Genomic DNA, 25,110 nt, shown 5'->3' with positions numbered 1-25,110 from the left:
TAGTCTTCTTTCCTATTTTAGACAAATTGACGACACACGAAGGTGAAGATACTTACAAACGGTTGCCGACTGCACCGGTGACACCATTAATGCATAGGTAGGGAAACCCCATAAACATAATATAGCATAACTCCACCAGTCAACTATGTTTGGATTTGAATGATAACAAAACTAGAATCAATCGTCGTCGATTTTATGAGTATTGATGACATATGCTTTAAGATGGATAAGACATCACAGAATCGTCATCGTGATTAAAAGAACGCTCATGAAGGATAATTTTTCCTAAGGAACTAGTATGATGTATTAGTATGATGTATGGAACTCAGAACACTATAGGAGCATGTTTGCTCGTTTCAAGTTGGCTTTTGCCTCGGTGTGTTAGGAATAAATCAAGGACAGAAATAGAAGCAAGTTGGAAGAATTTAGGTCCAATTGCAACTAGTTACTCGGCCTCCATTTCACAATCGAAGGTAGCTTATGGAGAGTAAGCGATAGAATTCATAGGTCACGGGGCAAGACCATGCTGGGACGCTATTGCTGGCGATGCTTTTGAATGAGTTAGCTTATGGAATGGAAAAGTAGTTACAGCCTGAACCGGATGTCGTAATAGATAGAAGGATGGTGGAACTGCTAGATTCGCTCACATTCCGTCATGGGCGACCAAATCACCGGAAAGGTGGATTTTGGATCGAAAAATGGTAGATTGAAAGCGATATATGTATTTTTGGATGCGTTATGAAAACATTGAGGAGAATAGGGATTGAAAATCGCAGGCCAGAAGGCAAAACAGCTCGCGGAGATGGCCTCGGTGGCGGCGGAGTAGATTTCTCCCTTACCATACCCATGGACGTACCCAGCGGGGGGCAACTCTCCCCTCCTGCCCCCCGTTGGGTACGTCCATAGGTATGGCAAGGGAGAAATCTACCCCGCCGCCCGAGGGGGGAGCTGCCCCCCTAGAAGCATAAGTTCATTTATTTCAAAACGGAAGTTTTGAACATATATTCTTTAAATCCAAGAAAAGTATACTGGTTTAAAACATGCAATTAAAAATAAAAATACTTTTTCCGAGCAAACAATTTTAAAAACTAATAAAACGCTGTTATAATTTTCTTGAATTTTTTGTTTTCATAACCTTTTCTGTGTTACAACTTGAACGACCTCGGCTTGACCCCCCCAATTTCGATCCTGGGTACGCCCTTGGCCATACCGAAGGTCGTGGTTCGAGTCCCACGTGGGTATGTAGTCCCTATGTTAATTGTTGAATAATCCCCGTCGTAAAAGAGTGCTGTGCTTGTTTCTTTTGTGCTTTTTTCGGGGCAAATAGATAATAAAATAAGTAAAATAGATAAGGAACCAGGATAATCATAGAAAAAATCGCGCATTAACTGTCGGCAGTGGAAGTTTAAATAGCATAGCTCAACCTCTCCTGTTGTAGCCGCAACGTAGTATCCCAAAAAATCTTTCAATTCCGGCGTATCTTGAATTTGCAGTCTAGAAAATCGTTTGTGTAAACTCTGAGCCATATGTATCGTCAATCTTATCTGAGCTAATCGTATCTGAAATTTCGTCTATTAAATCGTATGTTAGAATACTTGTCCGCAAAACCGTATCTAGGGCAATAATTCATTTTTCGTTTTGTGAACTCGATTTTCATTCATTTTTATATTGTCCGGATAATATTTTAACACGTATGGGGTCAATCAATTGGTCAGGAAACATTCAGTCTATAAATACATCATATACATTATAACTAATTTCTAACCAAAAGCTGCGAAATAATGTCAAAAATACCAAGTCTCCCTGCCCTACATTTCAGGGGGTCAAAACAGCGAAATCAGATTTTCAGAGATAAGTCACGGAAAAGTTGCTTTTTCCTCAAAATATATACGTGTATTTTTATTAAATTACTGGAAATCGAAATGCCAAAAGGAAAATCCAATAATTGGTCGAGATTTGGACTGATTTTTCGAGATAGGTACAGCTCTGTGGACTGGTATTATGACAAACGATTTTATGGACGAAATTTTAGATACGATTATCTAAATAGCTCAAATATTACCCATACGACTGTATGTAATTGAATTCGACGTACGCCTAAATGGAATGATTTTTTCAGATACTACTTTGCAGTTAGGAGCCTTGATAAATATATGTAGTACCTGGATAAATGCTTTTACCGATATATATATACTGGAAGTGTGTGTCCACTGAAGCCTATTTCAAGCGGGCAGTGGGGAAAGGGTTTCGACCCCACACCCCCTAAAATTATGAGATAATATTTAAAGAGAACAGTCTCACCACGAGGGAATGAACCCCACCAAATGCACCCCTCAATCAAATGAATCCCCCAGCACCAGAAAAACAGTTATGGCTGCTATCTATGTAAACAACACGAGTAAAGAAATGTGCTACGGATGTGTATTTAGAAAATCCCCTTAAGAAAGGATGTTTTATTTCGATCACTTTAAAACTATCAAACTAAAACTTCTCTCACTTTTGGGACTTTTAGCCATGTATTGGCATATACACTCCCTCTACTCATTTACAAAGATACAAAAACTATTCTACCAATGAAAATTGAAAAATTTTGGATAAAATAAACTTTTGAAAAAAATCCTCTAAATCCACCCCTGATTCGGCATGAGTATTGATAGGATGGTAATGGTGCCATTGACGGAGAGGAAATAGACCAGAATGCAGGAATAGGCTGCAGCCCGAGATATTTTTATGCAGTCCTTCATTAAGTGGGCGGGGTGAATTAAAGGGGTAGTAATAATGATACTTTTTATCACATAGGACTTGTAAGAGTTTAAAAGTTAAGCCAAGATTTTCTCTCCCAAAAATTTCGGTGGAGATGAATCTTTGCCCCCGTCTTAATGGAAAAAATATGATGAAAAAGACAAGAAAAAAGGGAAGGATCAATCAAAAGATAAATGAACAAACAGCGATTGGAGCTATAAAGTGGATGGATTGGTTGTTATGTTTCTTTCAAATGGTGTAATGTTCGGTTAGCTTAAGATGGGAATGCGGATAGAATGGAATCTAGGAAAAATTAATTCTGAAAACACATTTTTCAAGGCCTTAATTCAAAATAAACTTGGAATCGCATAAAAAGTACGCTAACCGATAGATCAGCGCGAACTACTTTCATCGCGACTCAAATGGCCGACAAGTTTCTCGTAGGTGAAACTTCCTGCCAAGATCGTTCACTTTCTCTTTTCTTCATGTTCCATATTTTATTAAATTAAATTTATGTTTTCTAAACTCTCTTCTATTAATTCTAAAGCAAAGCGGTTGAGTAACATTTGTTGGCGCAAAAAACCTGACAAAAAAATCAACGAAACCACAGCTACGAACGTGTTTATAATATCGTCGTCGCAGCCAACAAAAATAAAAGTGAGACTCCTATGTTAACGACCTTTCGCCTGATCTGATGCTTTCTTAGCACAATGCAGAACCGGTGGAACCACTACCTTTCACATTTTTGCGACGAATATTTCGAGCTTACAACGGCATCGCTACAGTGGGGTGCAGGAGGGACCATATACCCTCAGCATTTGCCTCAATGCCCTCCCAAGCGGAGCGACCCCCTTCGGATGGCCATTTTCCTAGTCTGCGGAGCTACCAATATTTGCCGCGGGCCCTTTCGGAGGACCCCTTTAGAGGTCGGCGGAGTTTCTGGAACCCACGTCTTTTTCAGTTTGGTCCACCGGCAAAAACGTTTCGGCACCCGTGATTCCTTGTTTGTCTTCACATCCGCAGCTGTCAAATGCAAACAGACTATCACAAAAAATTGAAAAAAAAAATATATCACTCGCAGAAAAGGAACTCTAGTTGAAACGCTTTGCTTCCCTGTAAGTAACCGCATTAAGTCAAATAGGCAAAGAATTATCAACAAGTTTCAATGCCAAAATAATACTTGAGTCGAAGAACACTAATTATATTAGGGGATCGAGCTCAAGAAATGCCTACCGCTCCAGTTGTTTTCGCTACTGAGATAACACACTTGACGGACAAAAAAGTTAAGGAAAACAAGGTATTCTTGAATTATCTTCTTTCGCTGTCGTCACAACGGACATTGAACTCTCTCGTTCTCTCGCTCCCGCAAGCATATTGATAAACAAAGGGATAATGCATTGGTCGATCTAGCTCGCTACTTACCATGAATTCTCTCTACGAGAGTGACATAATATTATCCAACGAAATGCGTATGATGCACACATAATGACTCACTGATATTTACTAATAGAGACTTCATGGAACGAAGCGTTTCAATTGCCAAGAACCTGAAGTTCAAGGCCAGCGAACCGATACGAGGAATCATATGGGCCGACATTCACCGATGTAAGTAGAGCATAGGACGCGAATACACCCGTCAGCTGATTTAAGTGACTCGCCGGAAGGTAGATTTTTATTGACGCAAATACGTCCAAGTAATCCCATGTAAAAAAATCAACCCAGATTTCTTTTTGCAATTTTTATTTCAAGCTTCCGAGTGTCTTGGCTTAAACCCGTTCGAAATAATAAAAAGGCATAAAAAAGTTGATATCCGTTCCGAAACCATGAGAGTCGCCGAAAGGAGCTCCGAAAAAAATCGAGGACGAGAAAGCAACGTGAAGTCCGAAATTTCCCATTGGAATCGTCCTTGTACCATCAGGTTGAAGACGGGTCGTCGGGTTGGTCGCGCAGTGTGGGGCTAAGTGACGCTGAAGGTAGGAAGTCCCCTCACTCCTCCACTTCCTCCGACCAGCCTTGATTGATAGCTTTGAAGATAGTGGAGAGGGGAGTGTGTTCGGACGGAAAGACAAATAGAAGGCGACAGGTATAAATGGGTGTCGAAGCGGGAATAAATAATCCATTCTACCTCCCACCTACATTAGTTACGCTCCACATGTAGGGAAGTCGCATCCAAGCTGGCGCAAGTCGAATACGGTAACATTTCTTAAGACGCTCGCAGAGTACATATTCTCGCGCCGTTCGCTCAAAAAAAAAGTACAATACGTGCGCGCTCGGCCATTTAAATACAGATAAAATATAACAGGAATTGTGAGTGGAACTAGCGATGCTTTTTTCGACGCGGTAGAAAAAAAAACTAACTAATTATCAATCAAACACAGCGAGAGTTCTTTTCAGTGTGCGCGCGGTCGTCATTTGTATTCGATCGGTCGCTCTGCAGCGGCAAAAATAATTCGGGGTAATTACAACACGCGTGTAGTGATGCCAAACGCAGGGGGAATCGCGTCAGTAGCGGCTCTGATTGCTATATCGCTATGGCAAGTAGAAGGTGGATCAAGTCCAAGATTTGGCCCATTATCAATATTTGGGCCGCTCTATCCCGATTCCGGGAAGACAATTCCAGATATTGAATCCATGGACGTCCCTGGCAAAGCATTCACCGTTTACTGGAACGTTCCCACATTCATGTGCCGAAAGTACGGCGTTTTGTTTGACCTGAAGGAATTTGACATTCAGCAAAACGAAAATGATGATTTCAGGTGAGTGTTCTCTTTTTTTAATGGGCCCCATTGTCACGGATGAAAATGCATATCATTTCATAATATAATAAGACATGACACGATATGAAAATATTAACACCCCATTAATTATGACGGCATTGAATCCTAAATGGAAATATTTTGAATGGATTGCTTAAAGTCTACATCACAAAGTCCCCATCGATATGAGCTAAATCACAAATGGCTCCATTGCCATATTATAGCATTGACCCACCAACATTAGTTGCAATCTATATGATGTAATGGGGTGATGAAACTGGGAGTTAATACATATTTTGAAATTCGTGACATTAAAGGAGTCTTGTGTTATGAAACCAATTTCTCATGTTTTTTAACATAATAACTTGTTTTAATTTTATTTTGTAAACAGGGGATCAACAAGTGTAATCATGTATGACCCAGGAGAGTTTCCAGCTATTGTTGATGACAGTGGTAATGATCCAGGACCCAGTAAGAGGGCAGTGAATATACGGAATGGAGGTGTACCTCAGCAAGGCAACTTAACATTGCACTTAAAATCCTTTAGAGCAGAACTTGAAAAAATGATTCCAGATCCTACATTTTCTGGTGAGTCAAAAAACAAATCAAATAGTAGTAAAAATTGGCAATTATCTAAATTTTTGAGGAAGAATGAAATTGAATCTTCAAGCAATGCATTTAAAAAGGGTATAGAACTGAATCAATGAAGATTAAGTCTCAGGAAAAATTCTGTGGCACTTTACTCATTTCCCTAAGTAAAATAAGATAAAAATAATTGAAAGAGACTAATAAAACCTTTCATGATTATAAATATGATTTTTTTACGCCAAACTGTTAATGAGTTTCTATTGCTGTCATTATCAAGACAACTGGAAGGCATTTGATAATGAACCTTGCCAACAAACTTTACATTTTCTGTCATGGATTTATTAGATACCCAATACATTTAAGTGAATAATTTACCCCACCTGACTGAACACCATGAGAAAGTTTGAATCATTAAAAAAATGGCTAGTGAAAAACTACAGCATTGGTATTCTTCCACTTAATTTTCTTCAACTTTGGAAAGGTTTTGAGCTTATTTTCATGACTTCAGGGAGAATTTTTTTTAATGGTGGGAACTATTTTTCCGTCACAGCTGAGGCTCAATTATACAAAAAGCAGGATTCCTGTGGAGGGAGGGCAACCATTGACCCATGCACTCTGCCCACACTCCATTTATACAAGTTCCTGCAAATCCATCATTCACAATGATCAGACCTGGTAACACATAGGCAGGCCTAATGGACAGTGCACTCTTGTTTTGCTCACGCCCAAAATTTAAAAAAGCCATGATATTCTCAGTAACGACTGACCTTGAAATTCAAGAGTGACGGAGTAGAAGACGAAGTTTAAACACAAAATAAAACAATGTACACCACAATTGCTCTTCTCATAGATTGAAAGCTTGGGGGCAGCAGCAGATCCATGGAGGGCTAGAGCCTGCCCCTCATTGGTTCGAAAAACACACTAGATAAAAATCAAAATTTTTGAAGGATTCCACTTGTACAAATTGAAATACAAATTAGCTCTAAACTTGGGGCCCATTCTATATGCTTTTGGTATGCTACCAACAAGTGGCAGATCCAGAAAGAGGATTGGGGCTAGATAATCCATTTACACTAGACAGAATGGTAATTTTTTTCGGACCCCCACTACTACTGCTGGGAGGTAACCCCTCATCTAGTCCCCTCCTGGATCCACCACTGCTCAGGGGCATTGCATGGGCATCAGGGGCGCCGACTTATAAAAAATATTGGGGGGGCCCATATCAGAGGTCTTGCCCCGGGAAGAGGTTAAATTCAAAGTGTGTCGCACCACCGAAACACTACCATGATTCACACCACTTGATTCAGTTAACCTGCTTAACCATATAATTATTTGTTTCAACACACATTGTTGAATTTATTTTAAAAGGTAACTATCGTCAAACATGGGAAATAAAAATTACCAATATATTTATGTGATTTCACAAAGCATAATATAACTTACTTATTTTCTTGAATTATTGAGGGGGCTCTGCCCCCCCAAACGAATCTTTGAGGGGGCTCGGGCCCCCTCAGGCCCCATGGAGTCGGCGCCACTGATGGGCATCATAATGTGAATATTTACTACCAAAACAAAGTAGAAATACCATAGAGAAAACCGCGCAAACTTTAATTTTCATAACTTAAATTGCAGAAACCATTTTCTATTTTCTTGTAGTCAACAAGGAATTAAATTGACTATTTTTAAAATTATCATAGCATTTTCAAATTATATTTTTTCCAGGAGTAGCAGTTATTGATTTTGAATTTTGGCGTCCGTCATGGAAGGAAAATTGGGGTACTCTACTGAAATATCGTGAACTATCAAGAAAGCTCGTTCAAAGCAAGCACCCTTCTTGGAACAAAAACCAAGTAGAAAGTGAGGTAATTAATTCAGTAACAGATACAATAGATTTACACAGCACAAAATAGTAGCTTTGTACGGCACAGTGCAGCTATTTCTTTAAGCGAGTGGAGTGTGATTAGTTTGTGTTACACTTCTTCAAGCATATGGAAAACATTGATCAATAAAACACAGCATATGTGGCTGAACCAAGGCAACTGAGGCTTCCACAAAAAAAAATATGCTCCTCCATCATTTACAGCCAGAAGAAACTAATTTGGTTGCTGATTAAACTTTCATCAATGGACAACAGTCAATGTAGAAAGCCAGCAAAACCAAAGGTCTTACCTGGTTGAGTCCTTCCTGGGTATTCAGGGCATGGGTAGCTTAATGTTATGCCATCCATATTAATAAAATGCTATTAATTGGGGAAACCTGTTAGCATCAGAGGAATTATTATTATTAGATGAAAACAAAGAAAAATTAATCTCCTGAATAAATTTGATGAAGCTTATAAAATAAAATTAACCAGAATTTGAGGCAAATCAAGAACTGCCACTTTCATAAATTACACTAATTTAACCTATAATTGAACACATCAGTCAGTCCCTCAGCAAACAAATCCAAGCCAGAGCCAAGGCTTACCTAAACCCCTGTTTTAGTTTTGGCAAGTGAATGTCTTGAATTCACATTATAGGGTACATATTTTCTGTAGGCCACCTGCAATTTTGCAGAAAACTGACCAGATTTTAGAATGATATGTATTTACTCAGATTTGAATCATAACCTAAACCAGGCACATTCAGAGTAGAGGTCTTCGTTTCGTTGAGACATCTTGCTCAATGAGGAGTTTCGTTGGGAGCCTCAAAGAATTCAACAATGAGGACCCTGTGGCTAGTAGCCAAATGCTCCATCCACTAGACCAATATTCTCCTGACATGTACCAGCTTAATACAAAGTCCTATGATTATTTTTCCGTTAAGTTCTTCATGAATTTCAGAATATCATCTCTACATCTGGGAAAGGATGAAATAATGAGGACATTAATACCCTACATTTTCTTCGGCAATGAAAGGGTAATGCTCGAAGAGATGAAATTGCAGAGTTATGAATCAAGGGAGGTCTGAGTAGAGGGATTACCAACCCCCCCGAAAATGAGAATAAATTAAGCATTTCACCAGTCAGCCACCCACCATTTACATTTACTGTAGTACTTTTTATTCATCTTCTATTACTATCATAATACCTATTTTTTTAAATTTCACATTAATTACTACATATAATATAATGAAGTATACTTGAAAATTACTTGGCCTTACTTGACATTGATTTTGCCCCTCCTCCCCCAAAGATACTATCGAGGATACTTCTCTTCTCTGATACTATGCATGTTTCTGCCTTCTCACCTCAGCTGAGCATAGAGTTTAAGTAACTGTCAAATCAGATTTTCCCTGAATATTTGATTATTTCAAATTATTTGTACAACAGAAAACCAAGTAAACTCATGCTAAATATTTATTTTTAATGCTTCAAAATATTTATTGTCAATGGCAAATTAAATGAATTTACATGATTAGGTTTAAATGACAAATTTTAGGTAAAGGAGAAAAACTGAAAGAATTCTTTGAATGGAAATATTAATAACGTAAGTGCAAAAAGATAAATAAATGGCAATGTATGATGTAATTTTCCACTACTTTACCTACAGGCAAAACAAAAATTTGAATATTCGGCCAGAAAATTCATGGAAGAAACATTGAAATTAGCAAAGAGATTGAGACCAAATGGAAGATGGGGATATTATGCCTTTCCATACTGTTATAACTTTACGCCAGGAAATCCAGGACCTGAATGTTCAACTACTGCAATAGATGGCAACAGCAGGTGAATATAAATTTTTGGCAATTAAATAACAATACCATTAAAATTACCATATTATTAAGGTAGGAGTGTAAAATTTCAATCAATCCATTAAAGTTACTCAGACAATTACATTTGATCAAACAAACAGTAAGAAAATACATGGAAATATTGCATGCAGATATCCTTTTTACTTCAGCCCTTGGACAAAAAATTGGTGTAAGTGAACATACAGTGAGATAGGGTTACATTTGAATTTTTAGGAAAGTTTGTGGTTGAGATTAAGGACCAATAGAAAATTTATGCTGGAATATAACATGAAATAACTAATTATTCTGTGCAGTGGCATAAGTATGGGGGGAGGGATGAGGGGATAGACTCCCCCAAAGCTTCAGAGATATTAAAAAAATATTTAAAACTATTGTCTAGTTTTGATATAAATAATATCTGAATCTGCTTGAAGTTAAATTTTTAGTGCCAATATGATGTCAAATGTATTTCCAGGCATGTAATTTTTCAAAAATTTTCCTATGTTGCCCGGGTAAGGGGGAAGGGGAGGGTCATCACCCCAGGCCATCCCATCCCCCCAAAGCAAATTCCTAGTTACGCCACTGATTCTGAGCAACTTTCCAAAGATTATTTCAGCTAAGAATCTTAATTGAAGGCAGGGAACTTCAACTCTTTAGCAGGGGAGAGATTTTTTCCTCATATTTCAAGTACTTGTAGGGGAAAAATCCAGAGATTTTCATGGAAAAAGTAGTACCTTGTGCAAAAATTTTTATTGCACAGCGACAAAACTTGTTGATATTAAATTATTTATGTAAAATCTACTAGGTTTTTCGATTCAACATGAAGCAATTTCACTAATTTTTGCCTCAAAATATCCATTTTAAATATACATTTCTTTCTATTCATCATCATCCAATTCAGAAATCCTTATATTGGTTTGACCCAGCTCTTTCAATACTGTATATATCATTATCTCAGCAAACTCATTAGTATACTGCACATGAATAAAGTCGCTAAGAATTTTATTTACGACTACTTTCCCTTAACCAACTATATAGCAGGGTTAAGAAACGGAATGATGAATGACAATGACAAACAAAGGAAATATTCTTGGTGTAAAAAAATAAACCATGCATGTTTAATTAACATTTAAAAAAATGAAATGCTCTGGCTTAGGGAAATCTTTCACATAAATGGTGATTCCTGAAGCAAAAAAAATTTGGAACTAGAACACCTTCTGAATCATCATATATATGCAATATGCATGCAACGTCCTCATATTTTTTAAGTGTTTCTTCATTTTGGCTGTGGTATTCTAGGCAAAAATCTGCTAAGCTCATTGATATTTAGACAATGATTTACTATTGGGCAAAATGAGCTTCCCTCAATGTTTAATTTCTTCATGGGCTCTATATTTCCTGATAGGCACGAATTGTATATTTCATGCTGAGTTATTCTTTCCTTTTCTCTTCACTGTATACCTTCTTATATTCACTGGTGAAAGGATGCTAACCTAAGGTCCATCTCTCGGCACATTCTATGGTAGAACAGGGAAGGTGAGCTGTACAGCCTCAATCGTTACACAGAAAATCATCTCCAATGGCTGTAATGTTGGGATCACATTGCAGGAACAAAACAAAATACTTTGTTGGTTTGCTGGAATAGAAGTATTTGCAGCAGTGACTAAACCCAGTGCCTCAACTGGAAACCCTTCACAAGTACTCTTTCATCTCAAAGGTAACTTTGCGAGGGTTGCAGGGGCCTTCTAAGGTAGATTTGGTAGAGATATCACTCACCCTCATACACACATGTACGTACCGCACTCACATCTAGGGTGAAACTCTGGGAGAAAATGCACAGGCTCAAGTGATGGTAAGCTAACCAGGACGTGAAATGTAGACAGGTTTCAGACTGGGAGGAGGGGGTGCCACCCCAGGCCTTCTCATCCCTCCCCCAAAGCATATTCCTAGTTACTATGAAAATAGGGAAGACACATTCATACGAAAAGATTCGCTGATATTAGAGCTAAGTTAAACCAATATCAGGAATGTTGACCCATGACGATAATGCAGGGAAAGTGTGACTCATTATAACTAGAATGTAAAATTTCAAAATTCAAGCAATCAATTCATATTTAATGGAAAATTATAATTACTGCCATGCCTCGCAGGAGAACAAGAGGAGTTTTTACCATTAGGTAGATAGCTAATATTGAATTTAATATATTAAGTATGTAGATATTAAATGAAATTACTTTACATTAGAACTTAGAAAATACCCACACATACCTGCACCAGCCACACAAAAACTAGAACTCGGATGACAACAACAACATCTGGTAAGAAATATGCTTAGCTTTAGCAACTATGACTAAGCACTAATGTGGTTCATTTATCTGACGAATGTTTGAGAAATCATATTACCATTTTATTTGGCGTGAAATTAAATCCAATACTAACGTTATTTCAGCAATATGGTACCCAGATTCAGTTTCAAAGTAATATTTTTAATTTGAAGAACAATAAAGCTTTTGAGTAAATTGAGATATTTATTGATTTTTCTAGTGTAATTTTTGCGCCTCAAAATGGCTTTGAGTGACTCTGCATGTAATGTCTATCAATGTTGGTCCTAAAGTTGTTTCTAAAATCAAATATAAGATTAGCTGATAACAAAAATGTAATAATAGGGTACAGTGGGGGATCTATGGGGGGGCTATAGCTTCCCCTTGGGTATCCAATTTACACTAGATAGAATGGTAATTTTGTTCGGACCCCCACTACTGCTGAGAGGTTACCCCCACTTAGCCCCCCCTTGTCCCTACCCTGGATCCGCCACTGATAGGGTACATATGCTGGTTATAATAATTAATAACCAATCAATACACATAAAAAAGTCCAAAAAGAGTACATATGTATTAGAACACATATTTATCCCAATATTATTTTCAAAAAAGTCTGCAATCAAGTTTGAAAAAATCTACTAGCTTACTTTATTTACTGAAAATTCAAAGTGCAATAAAAATATATGTATACTAATATATATGACACAAAAATTGAAATAAAATTTTCCGCAGAATAAGGTGGCTATATGATGGAAGTACAGCATTATTCCCATCTGTATACTTGGAAAGTAAAAAACTCACAGAAGAAGAAAATTATGAGTTCATTTATAGCAGAGTCAATGAAGCCAAAAGGGTGACAAGAGGATCATCAACACCAGTATATCCCTACGTTAGGTACAACTATAGGGATGCTCCAATCTTCCTGTCAAAGGTATTTATCCAAACCTTCTTCTTCCGTTATCGATTATTTTAATATTGCACAAACAAATTCAGATAAAGCTAATTACAAATAAGTTCAGTTATTACAACATGTATGTCTTTTGTGTATTTTAAAATCAAGTTTCAATCATTTTGTGTATTTACCATCACAGCAGTTAATCACTACATATCTTATTACGCACTGAATTTAAAATTTTTAATCATAATATCCTCGAGGAAGAAGAGTTAAAAATATGAAAATGAAGTAACGAATTCATCAAACAATAATTAAAATATTTCCAGCCACTAATTACTTTCAATCCTAGTTCATATTATCTACCGTGGAAAATACTGAAAGACTATTTTACTACTAAAGAGGATTTCATGATGGAATCCATATTTACGTAATTAAAAATGAGAGAAAAGTGTTAAATATAATGTTATTTTAATAGTGAATAGACAAACAAATACATATATCTTTTATCCCCTCAACATCTCTATCCAACTCAGCTCCTTATAACCTTGATAAAGAAAAATTTACACACCAAATGATCAAGTCTATTATATGGCCAGCACTGAATGTTTTCATCTGAAAATATGGAAAGGAGAACAGATATTTTGGAGTAGTACAGGGTCACACGGAATGGGTAAGCCACAAATTAGAGTGATCGGCTTGTGGTGATACTTGCATAAAAATGGAGAAGAAAGTTGAAGAGGAATAACTATGGTATTGTATAGGAAGCTAAGTGAGAGGATCATCTTCAGCCAGCAATTGTAGATTGATTTAAAGAAGCTCTCCCTTCTGCTCTCCTTTTCGTAGTGACGTATTCCTTTTCTTTTACATCAATAATGACCTGTCCTTTGTAACTCATTTGGGGCCATATCTCGCCCCTCATCCCATACATTTGCCCTTCAACGATTGTCTCTATCAGGCCATCATGTCTCATGATATGGCCAACTAACAAGTGTAAGTTTAAGTTATCTTTAGGCTAAGTCCCTCCTTCTTTTAAGGGTTTTCAGAAGACCTGTATTTTCTCCTTATCGTTGCCTCATTACTTACTTGGTCAGCCCATTTTACCTTCATCATTCTCAGGTAGCACCATGTTTTGAATGCTTCCACTCTTAACTTCCCTGATGCTATTAGTGTCCTAGCCTTGCTCCCATACAGAAACATGCTTAATATTTATGTAGCATCTGATGAATTATCTCCTTACTTTCATGCTTGTATTTTTAGGTGTACATTAATTCTTCTTTTATTATAATGTTCTTCTGCCTGTGCTATTTTACTATTTCTTTCTAGCTTTGTGTATTGCTGGTTAATCACCTTCCTCGGTAGCAAAACCTTTCATCTCTTCTAGCTTTTGTTTTCCTAGTTTAATGTCAGTCCCAGTCTCCTTTCTTTTGCTGCATACAAATACCCCAGTTATCTTTATGTCGATTTTCAGCTGATATCTGCCCATTGTCTTTTCCATATCAGAGTCATCTTCAAATCATTCTCTGTCTTGGCTGTAACTACTATGTCGTCAGCAAATCACAGCTTACTAACTCTTTCTCGGTGGATATTGACACATTACACTTTTTCTTTTATTCCATTGATGACTTTATCGATGCAAACATTAAATATTACATATGCCTTCGTAAAGTAAGGTTTTAGCACAGCTACTTGGTTTTTGTACAAACTGAGCACAATTCTATAATCACTGTAGCACTCCAATTTCGATCAGAATTACAAGCATTTTATTCCATTCCGCCTAATCAAAGTTGAGTATAGTTGGCATAAATGAGGTAAATGATATGTTTATGATAATTAAAATAGAAGGATATGTGTACTTGTGTGATTTCTTCTCCATTATAACTAACTTTGTGTAATTCATTGACGTGCCTTATATTGATGCACAATGCTGTTATCAATCTCTGGGCAAATAAATGAATAAATAAATAAAATAAATACTAAGAATGGGTAGAGGGGTAGGGGTAGAGGGATGGCTTAAGAATTTTAGGAAAATAGGTCTTAACCTAGTTCCAAAAACTACAAAAGTCACCAAATGCACAGGCTATAGGAGCAATAGTTTTATGAGAAGGATAATAAATAGATGACTATAGGCAAGGGTTAACAATTATATAGGTGAAGATCAGTTTGCTTTTAGGAATGGAAAATCAACTTGAGGGGAGGGGGGGAGATAACACTCATGAGGACATAAAAAGAAAGAAACCCGGAGTACATACATACCAAGGCATATTTTCTTGCTATATTGATTTTGGAAAATAATTTGTCAGAGAGAACTGAATACAGTTAATGGGTACTCCAAAGGAAATAAAGGGTGGATTGAAATGTAGATGGTGGAAAAATGGATGATAGGCATGAAAGAATTTCAACATGTGGGTTTGCAGAGAACAGGAGAAGGTTATATATTTGGACATATGGAGAGAAAAAGATCAAATAAGTGCAAGACATGGTGGCTGAGAAAAAGAAATAGCAAGAGGAGGCAAGAGGTAGAGTGTGTTGATGGAGCCAAGTACTAACTTGTGAGGGGCAAGAGGAAACTGAGGCAGAGGGACGGATGAGAGTGATTCTAATCAGCATTTTAACCTCAATTTTAATTTATCTAAACTGGCGGAATATCTCAGGTAATATCAATTATGATGTTTATGAAAGCAAAAAATTTCTTCAATCACCTTAAAATACTCTTTGGTTCAATGAAAAAATTAGTAAATGGTTTCACGTCATGATTCAAGAAAATATTTTAATTTAATCTAAGAAAATTGAATTAACTCAACTTTCTTTTTGAAAGGTGGATATTTTCAACTCCATGGTAGTGCCAAGGCTGTTAAAAGCAGATGGAGTGATGATTTGGGGAAGTGGGAAAGATGTGAACTCAGCAGAAAAGTGTCAACGTCTACTCACATACGCCACAAATACACTTGGCCCAGTTGCTAAGTTTGTTTCAGATTTACCAGAAGGAAAGGTGTCTAATGCAGACCTTGAAAACAGAGGGAGAAGTGGTGCACTGCCAAGCGTCTCGGGAGCCACACGAATGAGGAAGTTGCGCAAGGCTTTCTTATCTGTGAATACATTACCACTAAATGAATGGACAGAGAATGATGAATGAATACTAATAATTTTCCTGTACTTATATATTGTATAACTATATATTAAAATGCCAAAATTTGATAAAAAATCAACAAAACCTGTTTATCCACACTGTGAGTCACAAATTGGAAATTCATTTGATTGATAAATACTAAGCAGGAATACAGTTATCAATTCTTTCAACAATTTACGTATTTAGCACTCATTGGTGGTCAAAACTAAATAATATATGGTAAAAAGGAAATGACTCACTTGATACATGATCACCTTCAGGAGTCCTTAAATAAACCCTGACCTCCCAATATTCAAACCACAAGCATCATTTGTGAGCTTGGTTTTCCATTTGACTATTGTGAACATCAACACCAGTTTAAACGGCAATTTAGTAGACTAGAAATCTTTTGAAGTTTGATACCAAATTTCCTGAGCCAATTCCCAATTAATAGAAATATGTATAATAAAATAATGGGCAGATTTGAACATCAATTATATTCATTAGGTATATCACAAGGCAAAATTACATTGAATTTCTCGACCATTCATCAACAATAAAAAGTAATATATAATAAAATATAATTTGAGAACATGCATTCTATTGGCAAAACCACTTTCAAACAGTAATCATCATATGCCCATAAATTAGCCCCAGAAAAAGTTTCAGCGGCAAATAAGCTTAAGAATTATTTTAATGATGCACAAGACTTTTCTGCAAAAAATGCAAAATTACCAAACATTCACTTTCTCTGAACACAAGTACACTTTAATTTGGTTACCTGACATACACAATAAAGATCAGGAAATATTAACATCACACCGTGACTCCAGTTATTTTGCATTGTCCTTTCCATAAACTCCAAAGCATACACCAAAAATTGAGGCAGTGATGTATGGTTCTTTCTAAGAGGCTTCAAGAGCAACCTTTTTTCTTGAGGCCTCTTTCCTTTCTTTCTTCTCTGTTACAATTTCTTCTGGCTCTGAAAATGTAAAACATAACACATATTAATTATTAGCAGTCACACTAACTACAGTACTCTCATTAATACGAAGTTAATGGGACCGAAAAACCAGAGGTTCGTAATAACAAGGTTCGTATGAACTTTTCTATTAGGAATTGTTGAAAAAAAAACAGTAGATAAGTAATTTACGCGATAAAATTACGTGCGAATATATATAAACAGGAAAATTCCTTTCAGTATCTCAACAGAAGAATGCAGCATGATGCAATCGAGGGTTGATATCTTCCCGAATACAGTAAGTCCGATATACAATCTAGTTGCATTCCAAAACCTTGTTCTTAAGTTGATAAACCTACAGTCCGGCCGCCCGAGAGTTTTCCGATGACAGGCAGAATGGTCTAGGTCGGGGTAGGGGGTAAGGTTGCCAGATAAGAAAGGGAAATGCCTACAAAGGGTTCCGTGAAGAAAGGAGCTGGAAGGGACGATGAGCGTGAAGGACCCAGAGGAAGAATCACTTGTTTTGGTGATTCAAAGAAAGGGCTTGTTTTGGTGGATCAGGCTTATTTCGGTGCTCCTAATGCATTTGACAACATTGTATGACTAGGCGAGGGTGTGAGGTGCATTTGGGGGACAGCGATTGGCTGTAAACCGTGCTGGTGCAGGGTTATCTGCCCCTCCTATTGTGCCGTCATCGGACAACTCTCGCCGGTCGGACTGAATTCAAGGAATCACGGAGTAAGGTTATCCTGCAGAATGCAACACTGCATTTCACTTATGTGCTAACTCATGATTGTGACGAACTGATCTGGCTGGGAGTGCGACACGTCTGGAGCCGAATATATAGCTTCCCGCAGTGACGAAGAATGGGCAAAATACTGAAAAGTTCCTAAATTCACACCCGATTCAATGATACTTTGTTCAGATGGTGCCCACAGTGAGAATTCCTCTATGCCACACCACGTAGCATCACCCAAATCGAAAGATGTCAAATTCGAAATTTAAAAATTTTGAATGCTCGCATCTCTGAATTTTTGTAAATCGAATATGCGTAGGATGAGGACTAACTGTACGTCTAATTTATGAGCAGTTATGAGTGGGTCTTATAAGCTTATTGTATGATGTTGCTTGTAAACTGAATAAAGAATCACAATTGATGCTCTTGGGCACAGTGCATGAGAAGAACTTAAACATGGTGCGATTATTAAAACTTAGCGTAGTGAATATCCACCTAAATGCCATTGCTTACGCGTGGAACTTCGTAATAAAGTTCATTTTGTAACCGCCGGGACCGGGACTGAGGTTCGTAATTTTGTAAAAACGAAAGTTTTGTAATAACATATCTTTTACAATAGCTTGGATAGGCATTTTCGTTGGGATTAATGATTTGCTTCGTAATAATGAGAACTTCATAATAACATAGTTTGTATTAACTCTATAAGTACTATAGTAAGTCTACTGTATCATTATTCCTACAGACGAAAACCTTGAAAACTGATAGAGGAACCAGTGAAGGTATGGATGAGTAGTGGATGAGGAAGAGGATGATGGCAGTAAAAATTGCAGTTTTGCACAAGGATACAAATTTAGACCAAGGGTCTATCTCTTGGCCAACACAATGGGCTACATCTGGGGGGGAATTGTTCACATAAGCCCCCTACCGAAAACACTGGAGATAAAAGTAACTTCAGTAGCTCAGTGGCCTGAGCATCTGTGTGGAAAGCAGAAGGTCCATAATTTGATTTGCGGTCAAGGTGAAATATTTCCACTTGTTTTCGACCATCATATCATCTCAATGCCACCGCAGAGTCATTGTCACATGTTCATGTTCCTGTCTCCATGTTTCAAATTCTATTTGTATCTGTCTTTGAATGCCTGTGGCAACGTGTGTGAATTTGAATTAGATATGTTTGTGACCTGCAGGGGCGCAGCTAGAAATTACGGCTGGGGGGGGTTTGAGTGCAACTAATACTGGGGTGTGTGGGGGTATGGAATACCCGCCAGGATACGTGGTAGGTGCAAGATTAATGAATCGCGGAATTTTTAGATAAATGGTTCAAAATGATGAGTTTTACAGCTTTCTGAGGGACATTTTATTAATACTTACATTATTCTATTAGTAATATCAATCCAATTAAGTAAAATGGGTTAAACTTAAAATTTCTCAGAGCTCTGGGGGGGTTTTTATCCCCCAAAACCCCTCCCTCGCTGCACCACTGGTAATGAATTGTTGATTTTGTCTTGTTAGGATCGGCATTCCCTGAAACACATGAGCTCTGTGTATACCACTGTCTGTGTTAGTGTGACAATCTTTCATTTAATTTGTTCCTCTGTGTGTGTTTATTCTTCCTCGGTGGTGGGAAACTAGCCCAGAGCCTAGGCCCTTGGGCTATATCTGGGGGAATTTGGTCGCATAAAACCCCCACCAAAAATGGCTCTGTGGTCTGAGCATCTGCCCTGAAAGTAAAGGGTCCGTGAAAGGGATAGGAACATATTTAAAAAAAAAAAAGGATGAGGAATGTGATGCTTAAAAAAAAACTGAATGGAATAAAATTATTTAAAGAAGTTGCTAGATGCAAGGGAATGATAAGTTACAGTGATAAGAATATCTTTCTCATTCAGGGTTCTCGCAAAAGTTTTTAAGCAAAAGTTGTGCATTCACTCATTTTGGGATAGCATAAAAGTTGTTGTCCCCCTTCTATTTGTTAGAGGTGCCATTTGAGTTCCTTTACATTCACTTGTTTTGGAATAACTGCTGAATTAGGGGAGGAATCAAGAATTTAAGCAAACCTTAAAGGAAATGAGGCCAATGTGAGGAGGAGAGGAGTGACTAAGAAGCAGTGACAAGACTGGCAGAGGTACTTGACACAATTAATTTATCAGTAAAAGGGTTAAGGCCATTGGTTTTCTTCCCATGAAAAGTAAGTGATGGGTCAAAAAAAGGAAAAATATGGTTATCTTTATTTTTCAAAATTTATCGCAACCAACACTAAAAAAAAAAAAAAAAAAAAATTGAACAAACTAATTACTGTATGGTAGACATCACGATGTCCTACCTAGAAGTGAGACCAAGAAATTGGGCTCCTGGAAGAAGGGAATCCATTTCAATGCATGGGAATTTATGCAGTTTTGAAAAACTTTTTCAGCTCATTTTATTTGGTTCGAACTGCAAACTTGGAATATCAAATACAACACCACCAATTATATTTGTAAAATACGAGGCATTTCAGAAATCACTATCTTTACATGAAAATTTTCCTCATTTTCCCATTCAAAATACCGTATAAGCGCGTGTAAGAGGCGCACCTTTTTTCCCAGATATTGCAGCCAAAAATGGGGGTGCGCCTCTTACACAAACTTCTTATCTTCCCCCCCTCTCCTTCACCGGTTGCAAGTTCAAGGGGAACTGAGTGGCCTTGGTTTTCAGCGTGAGTCAGTCATCTGAAACCCTGGGTCAAAATCAAGCGGCAGGCAGGGGAGTTTCTACCTTAGTGACGTATTTTTAAAATGTTCCTGTTTGAATTTCTTGCAAGCATCGCGCCGTGTCGTCGGCACCCCAGAGGGGAACATTGAAAAGATCGCGCGGGGTGATTCGCTCCGGAGCGCGCGCTAAATTTATAGCCACGAGTGGGCATCCCGCGGCATTTATTCTGCATATAGTAATATTGGTGTCACAACCTGCGGTTAAAAAAATTCGAACGAGTGTGCTCATTGTTGGACTTAATGGTGGATAGAAGAAATCGGAAATGCTTATAAGTGAAGAGCGCTGAAGGAGAGGTCGAGGGGAAGAGGGCTCCCTCCCCTCCGTATTTAAAGCTACGAGCGAAGGAGCAAGGGAAGAACACGTCCGATCTTGCATGTGACGTCGTTGCCTTTAAAGCGAAGGGGCGAAGGCGCAGCAATGTGATATACGCAGTTTGCGTTGCCTGAGTTTCCAGTCTGTCTCGTCTTGTTTGAATGCGCTTATGCTACGCTTGTTTCTTCCGAAATTATGCTGTTTGGACTATGTTGAATATTAGTAGCCTTATTTTAGCTATAAATCTTTGTGTCAATCAATTAGAGCTCAAAAAACTTAAATGCAGTAAGATATACGTCGCGTTAGGTCTAATTATTTTTAGAACCTCGTGCGTGTCATACAATTGCTGAAAGATATCGAGATATCTTCGAGCTCAGAAGGTGACTCACGTAGCATTTGACCTCCAGAAACTCGGGGAATTGAACCTGGTAGACTGAAAAAGGTCAGTTGGTGGAATGGGGTAGGGATGAAACCCGTTTCCATTGTTCCCCTGTAACTCGGTATTTTCCTGTGGAGTCTCGGAAAGGAAAAAAACGGCAGAGGTATTAGCTGATGGAGAGCCGAGTGTAGTTCCGTTAGGCCCCTTGCACACACCGATTTTGGACGGCCGGTAAAATATTGGCCGATATTTTACCGGCGAAGCGATGCTTGCACACACGCCGGATTTTTACCGGTCAAACGATACGTTGCTAAGTTTTTTAGCCGGCGTCGGCTATCCACAGTGACAATAGCCGTCAGCTAACCGGCATTTTGCCGGTGCCGGCGTGTGGTCGGTACGTGTGCAAGCTCCAATGCTCTCCCATTGTTCACTATTGGAATGTGGACGGCTGATATTTTACCGGCCGTCCAAAATCGGTGCGTGTGCAAGGGGCCTTAAATTTACGACGTGGTTATTATCCTACGGCGCTGAGATTGCCCCGATTGTTGCTCAATCTCTTGGGAAAGCTCATGCCATTTGCCTGTCGTGTTTTGCCTTAAAAATTTCCATGGCTGCAATGCTATTGCAATACTCCTGCGAGAGCTTTTAAACTAAATTGTTCGTGAGTAGGACAAGCAACGTAGAGCGATGGCGTATGCAAAGAGAGGATCGGAACTCTTTCTACTCCCTCTTATGCCGCCGCAGTTATCAAAATTTCCTCTTTCAAATAGTACTGAAAGAGGACATTTCGATAACTGTCGAAATTCCAGGCATACGTCTGCAACACTGCACGATAGGATTAAAAAAATGTCGCAAAATTTTTTTTCTTTATAGCTTCGATCCTCAAAATAGGGGTGCGCCTCTTACACGTGTGCGCCTCTTACACAAGCTTATACGGTACATACATATGTGAATTGTGATTGGCCATACAGGGAAATCTGACTTCAGCTGATCCTGTGCACAGGGTACAGCAATTGTCATTTAATTTTAAAGTTTGGTAGTTCCATCACATAATTCTTGACTATAACCATTAACTATATATCACCCGTGGACATTAAACTACATACATATTGTCTTACTTGCTACTGACGCTTTGCTACCCAGAATGTATTTGCTGTGCATTGAAAACTTTGCATTTCAAATAATGGTCATATACATTTATTTTAGGGGCGCTACTCCTTCCATGTGCCTGATATACTTTTTGAGACACACAAACATGACTAAGGAAAAGAGTTACATCATCTCTTAGCATGCTTTCAATTTTACATTTTCTAAACAACGTGTGCATAAATTGCAGGTGACTTAACTGTTAGATCGATAAAGGAACCATTGAAATTTTAATAAATTCAAGAATGAGTAGAACCTGGAAACGGATCATCCTTAACACATGTATTGACTGAACTGGAAAATAATGTTAAGCCACTATTATGATCGTTATTGTAGGAAACTTCTACTGGGGATACCTGATACAACCAAGTACCTCTGGAGGAATTTGGAATTTACCACCCTAGGTACCTACCGCTTAAGCCCCTTCCTCTTGTCTCCCCTAGTAAGAAGTTAAAACTAGTAAAACCAGGAACACCAAGGGAGCAGCCATGTTACCAAACAAGGAACGGCACATGAGTCCAATGGTTAAGTGTAGTTGTGATAGGTAAGCAAATTATCTTTTGATCTTTGAGCTGAGAAGAGGTACTGAGTAAACGCACTGGACAGGACACATGAAGTATAAGCACCTAAGAAAATAATGACTATTTTTGAATGGCTGATGGGGCATAACATGATTAGTATTTGTTGATGATACTGAACATTAAATGAAAACAGAAGTGGGAAAATAGTAACGGCACCTGGATGAACTTGATGGTGTTGGATTTCAGATGATTCCATATTTAGAAGGTTCAAATGAAATAGAATGTAAGATGTTTCCTGGCTGGAAACGAAAAAAAAGACTGGAAAACAATTAAATAAAGTTATAAGTTACCTGGTAGTTCCGTAGGCACATCTGGTAGTTTCTCAATTTCCTCTTCCCCTTCAGTTATTTCCTTTAGTTCATTCAGTACATCTTCTTCATCATCTGCAGTGAGAGCCCCACTCAGCAATTCATCAATTTCCTGGGTGAAATTAATAGACATTAAAAGATGATAATGATAACAAATAACTCTCACTAAAGTTAATTGTATAAACAATAATTGCAGAGAAAATAACCAATAATATATATTTTGGCGTTGAAATTGAAACACCGATTATCGATCAATCGTGGTAGAAGATATGAAAACATGAATTTTAAAATTCCACTTACTCTTTGTTTTTCAACTCCTTCTCGGGTCTCTTCCAATATCCTCTCAACTTCGTCCACTGATAAAATTTCGTGAACTTTCTTCAAGGCTTCGTTTCCAGCTTTAAGTCCATCCAATACCTATAAATGATTGAAAGACTTACAAAAAGAGCCAAACAATCATATGTAATATTTGCCATTAATACACGGTAATAATTACCTGCATCTCAACTTGGGAGAATTCTAAATCTTGAACCATGTGCTCTAAATTTTGCAAAAGACCATCAGTTTTACTAAGGAGTTGCTCTTGGTATTTCTTTTTTCTTAACAGAAGTAAGGCTTTCCTGGAAAGGTGATGGAAGTATGAAGTTTAAGGCGAAACTTAACGGCATTCCTTTTTAAATATACACCTTGCTTGCAACAAAAGAAAAAGCACTTACTCTTTCTTTCCATCCTTCAAGAGCTTTTTAGCTAATTCACGGTCTCTCTCTAAATTATTTTCAATTTTCTTTTGGTGCTGCCTAATTTTATCTCTTTGTTGCTTCAGTTGCTAAGAACAAAAAAGAAAACTTTAGATACCATAATCGGCAAGGTTATAAAATATAAACTCTAAACAGGCTTAGCTTATACTGTAGAATACAAAACCGAAGCCGGTACAACAACTGGAATCTGAAATGTAAACAAGCCCCCGTCCACTAACCAACACAGCTTTATCCTGATCTGTGACTCGGCTCACAGTTTTCTTACTTTTCCCAAATAAAGCCCCCATATTCCTCTAAATCATTAATCATAAAATAAAGATTGTCATTTCCAAAACAAAGAATAATTTAAAAATGATTTTCGACTATTAGCTATCGTTCGATGAACAATCCACGAATTTCGCGCCGCATTTCGTTATTCCATTTTTTGTGTCGTGTTTTGGTTAGGAGATGCAATGGTTTGAAGTGTTAAAGATTCATGCAATTGAAGAATACTTTTGCGTCAGGATTTGGGCAGGGAAATGAAAGAAATCGCTGGTTAATTTTGAATGATGGGGTAATTAAGTAGGTATAGAGTATGATCATAAGGAATAATTATTTGAAGATGTATTATATATTTTGTTGCTTTTACGTATTTTTGTTCCTGAGTGGTTTTCGATTCTGTAGTAGTGAAAACGTTCCTCGAATGACCATTTTTCGACATGTGGGGCTCAACGGATTCCACAGGTCAGTAATATAATCTAAATATTTTTATAGCCGGTTTTAGATTTTGATTCTGTGTTGGATTGGCCTCTAATTCTTTATTTGATAGATGTAGACTTATATTGCATCACGGGGCTCTGTCTTCTAAAAATTACCTAAGCTGTAGTCGGCAGTGCCTTAGATGTATTATTGTGATTAAGTACAGAATAGAGAACCAGATTTATAAAGGTAAGGGTAGGGCCAATCCATTTGTGACTGTTTGGATTAGTTTTGATCTTGCTTTGGTACTGTCTTTTATCAGATAACTTCATTAATCTATTAGCTGCATTGCCAAACTGAAAGAAATCTCTCTGTGCCTCATAGG

The 25,110-nt window shown here is 37.8% G+C and overlaps 2 protein-coding genes across 3 annotated transcripts in view; one reads left to right on the top strand and one right to left on the bottom strand.

Moving 5' to 3' along the window:
• Window positions 1-4,674: 4,674 nt before the first annotated feature.
• The window catches only part of LOC124166482 (hyaluronidase-like), a 29,291-nt gene continuing 8,855 nt past the window's right edge, over window positions 4,675-25,110 (top strand). The window contains exons 1-6 of one of the 2 annotated variants that reach the window (XM_046544013.1): window positions 4,689-5,498; window positions 5,890-6,086; window positions 7,809-7,948; window positions 9,616-9,791; window positions 12,850-13,048; window positions 15,828-16,831. In XM_046544013.1, coding sequence (XP_046399969.1) covers window positions 5,221-5,498; window positions 5,890-6,086; window positions 7,809-7,948; window positions 9,616-9,791; window positions 12,850-13,048; window positions 15,828-16,145 — 1,308 coding nt within the window. In that variant the 5' untranslated portion in view covers window positions 4,689-5,220 and the 3' untranslated portion in view covers window positions 16,146-16,831. Of the gene's footprint in view, window positions 5,499-5,889; window positions 6,087-7,808; window positions 7,949-9,615; window positions 9,792-12,849; window positions 13,049-15,827; window positions 16,832-25,110 lie in introns of those variants that run through there. The other variant, XR_006866441.1, reaches the window with a different exon arrangement.
• LOC124166506 (charged multivesicular body protein 6-A) lies at window positions 16,597-24,767 on the bottom strand. Its single transcript, XM_046544045.1, has 6 exons — window positions 24,266-24,767; window positions 24,006-24,115; window positions 23,786-23,909; window positions 23,590-23,706; window positions 23,272-23,401; window positions 16,597-17,100 (listed from the first exon to the last, which is right to left on the bottom strand). Exons 1-6 carry the CDS (start codon window positions 24,332-24,334, stop codon window positions 17,024-17,026), a joined length of 627 nt encoding a protein of 208 aa, XP_046400001.1. The 5' UTR covers window positions 24,335-24,767; the 3' UTR covers window positions 16,597-17,023.

This window comes from Ischnura elegans, chromosome 1 (assembly GCF_921293095.1).
Source record: "Ischnura elegans chromosome 1, ioIscEleg1.1, whole genome shotgun sequence".
Lineage (NCBI taxonomy): Eukaryota > Metazoa > Arthropoda > Insecta > Odonata > Coenagrionidae > Ischnura > Ischnura elegans.
Note: the sequence above shows the minus strand (reverse complement) of the source record. Positions and strands in the feature narration are given on the sequence as shown.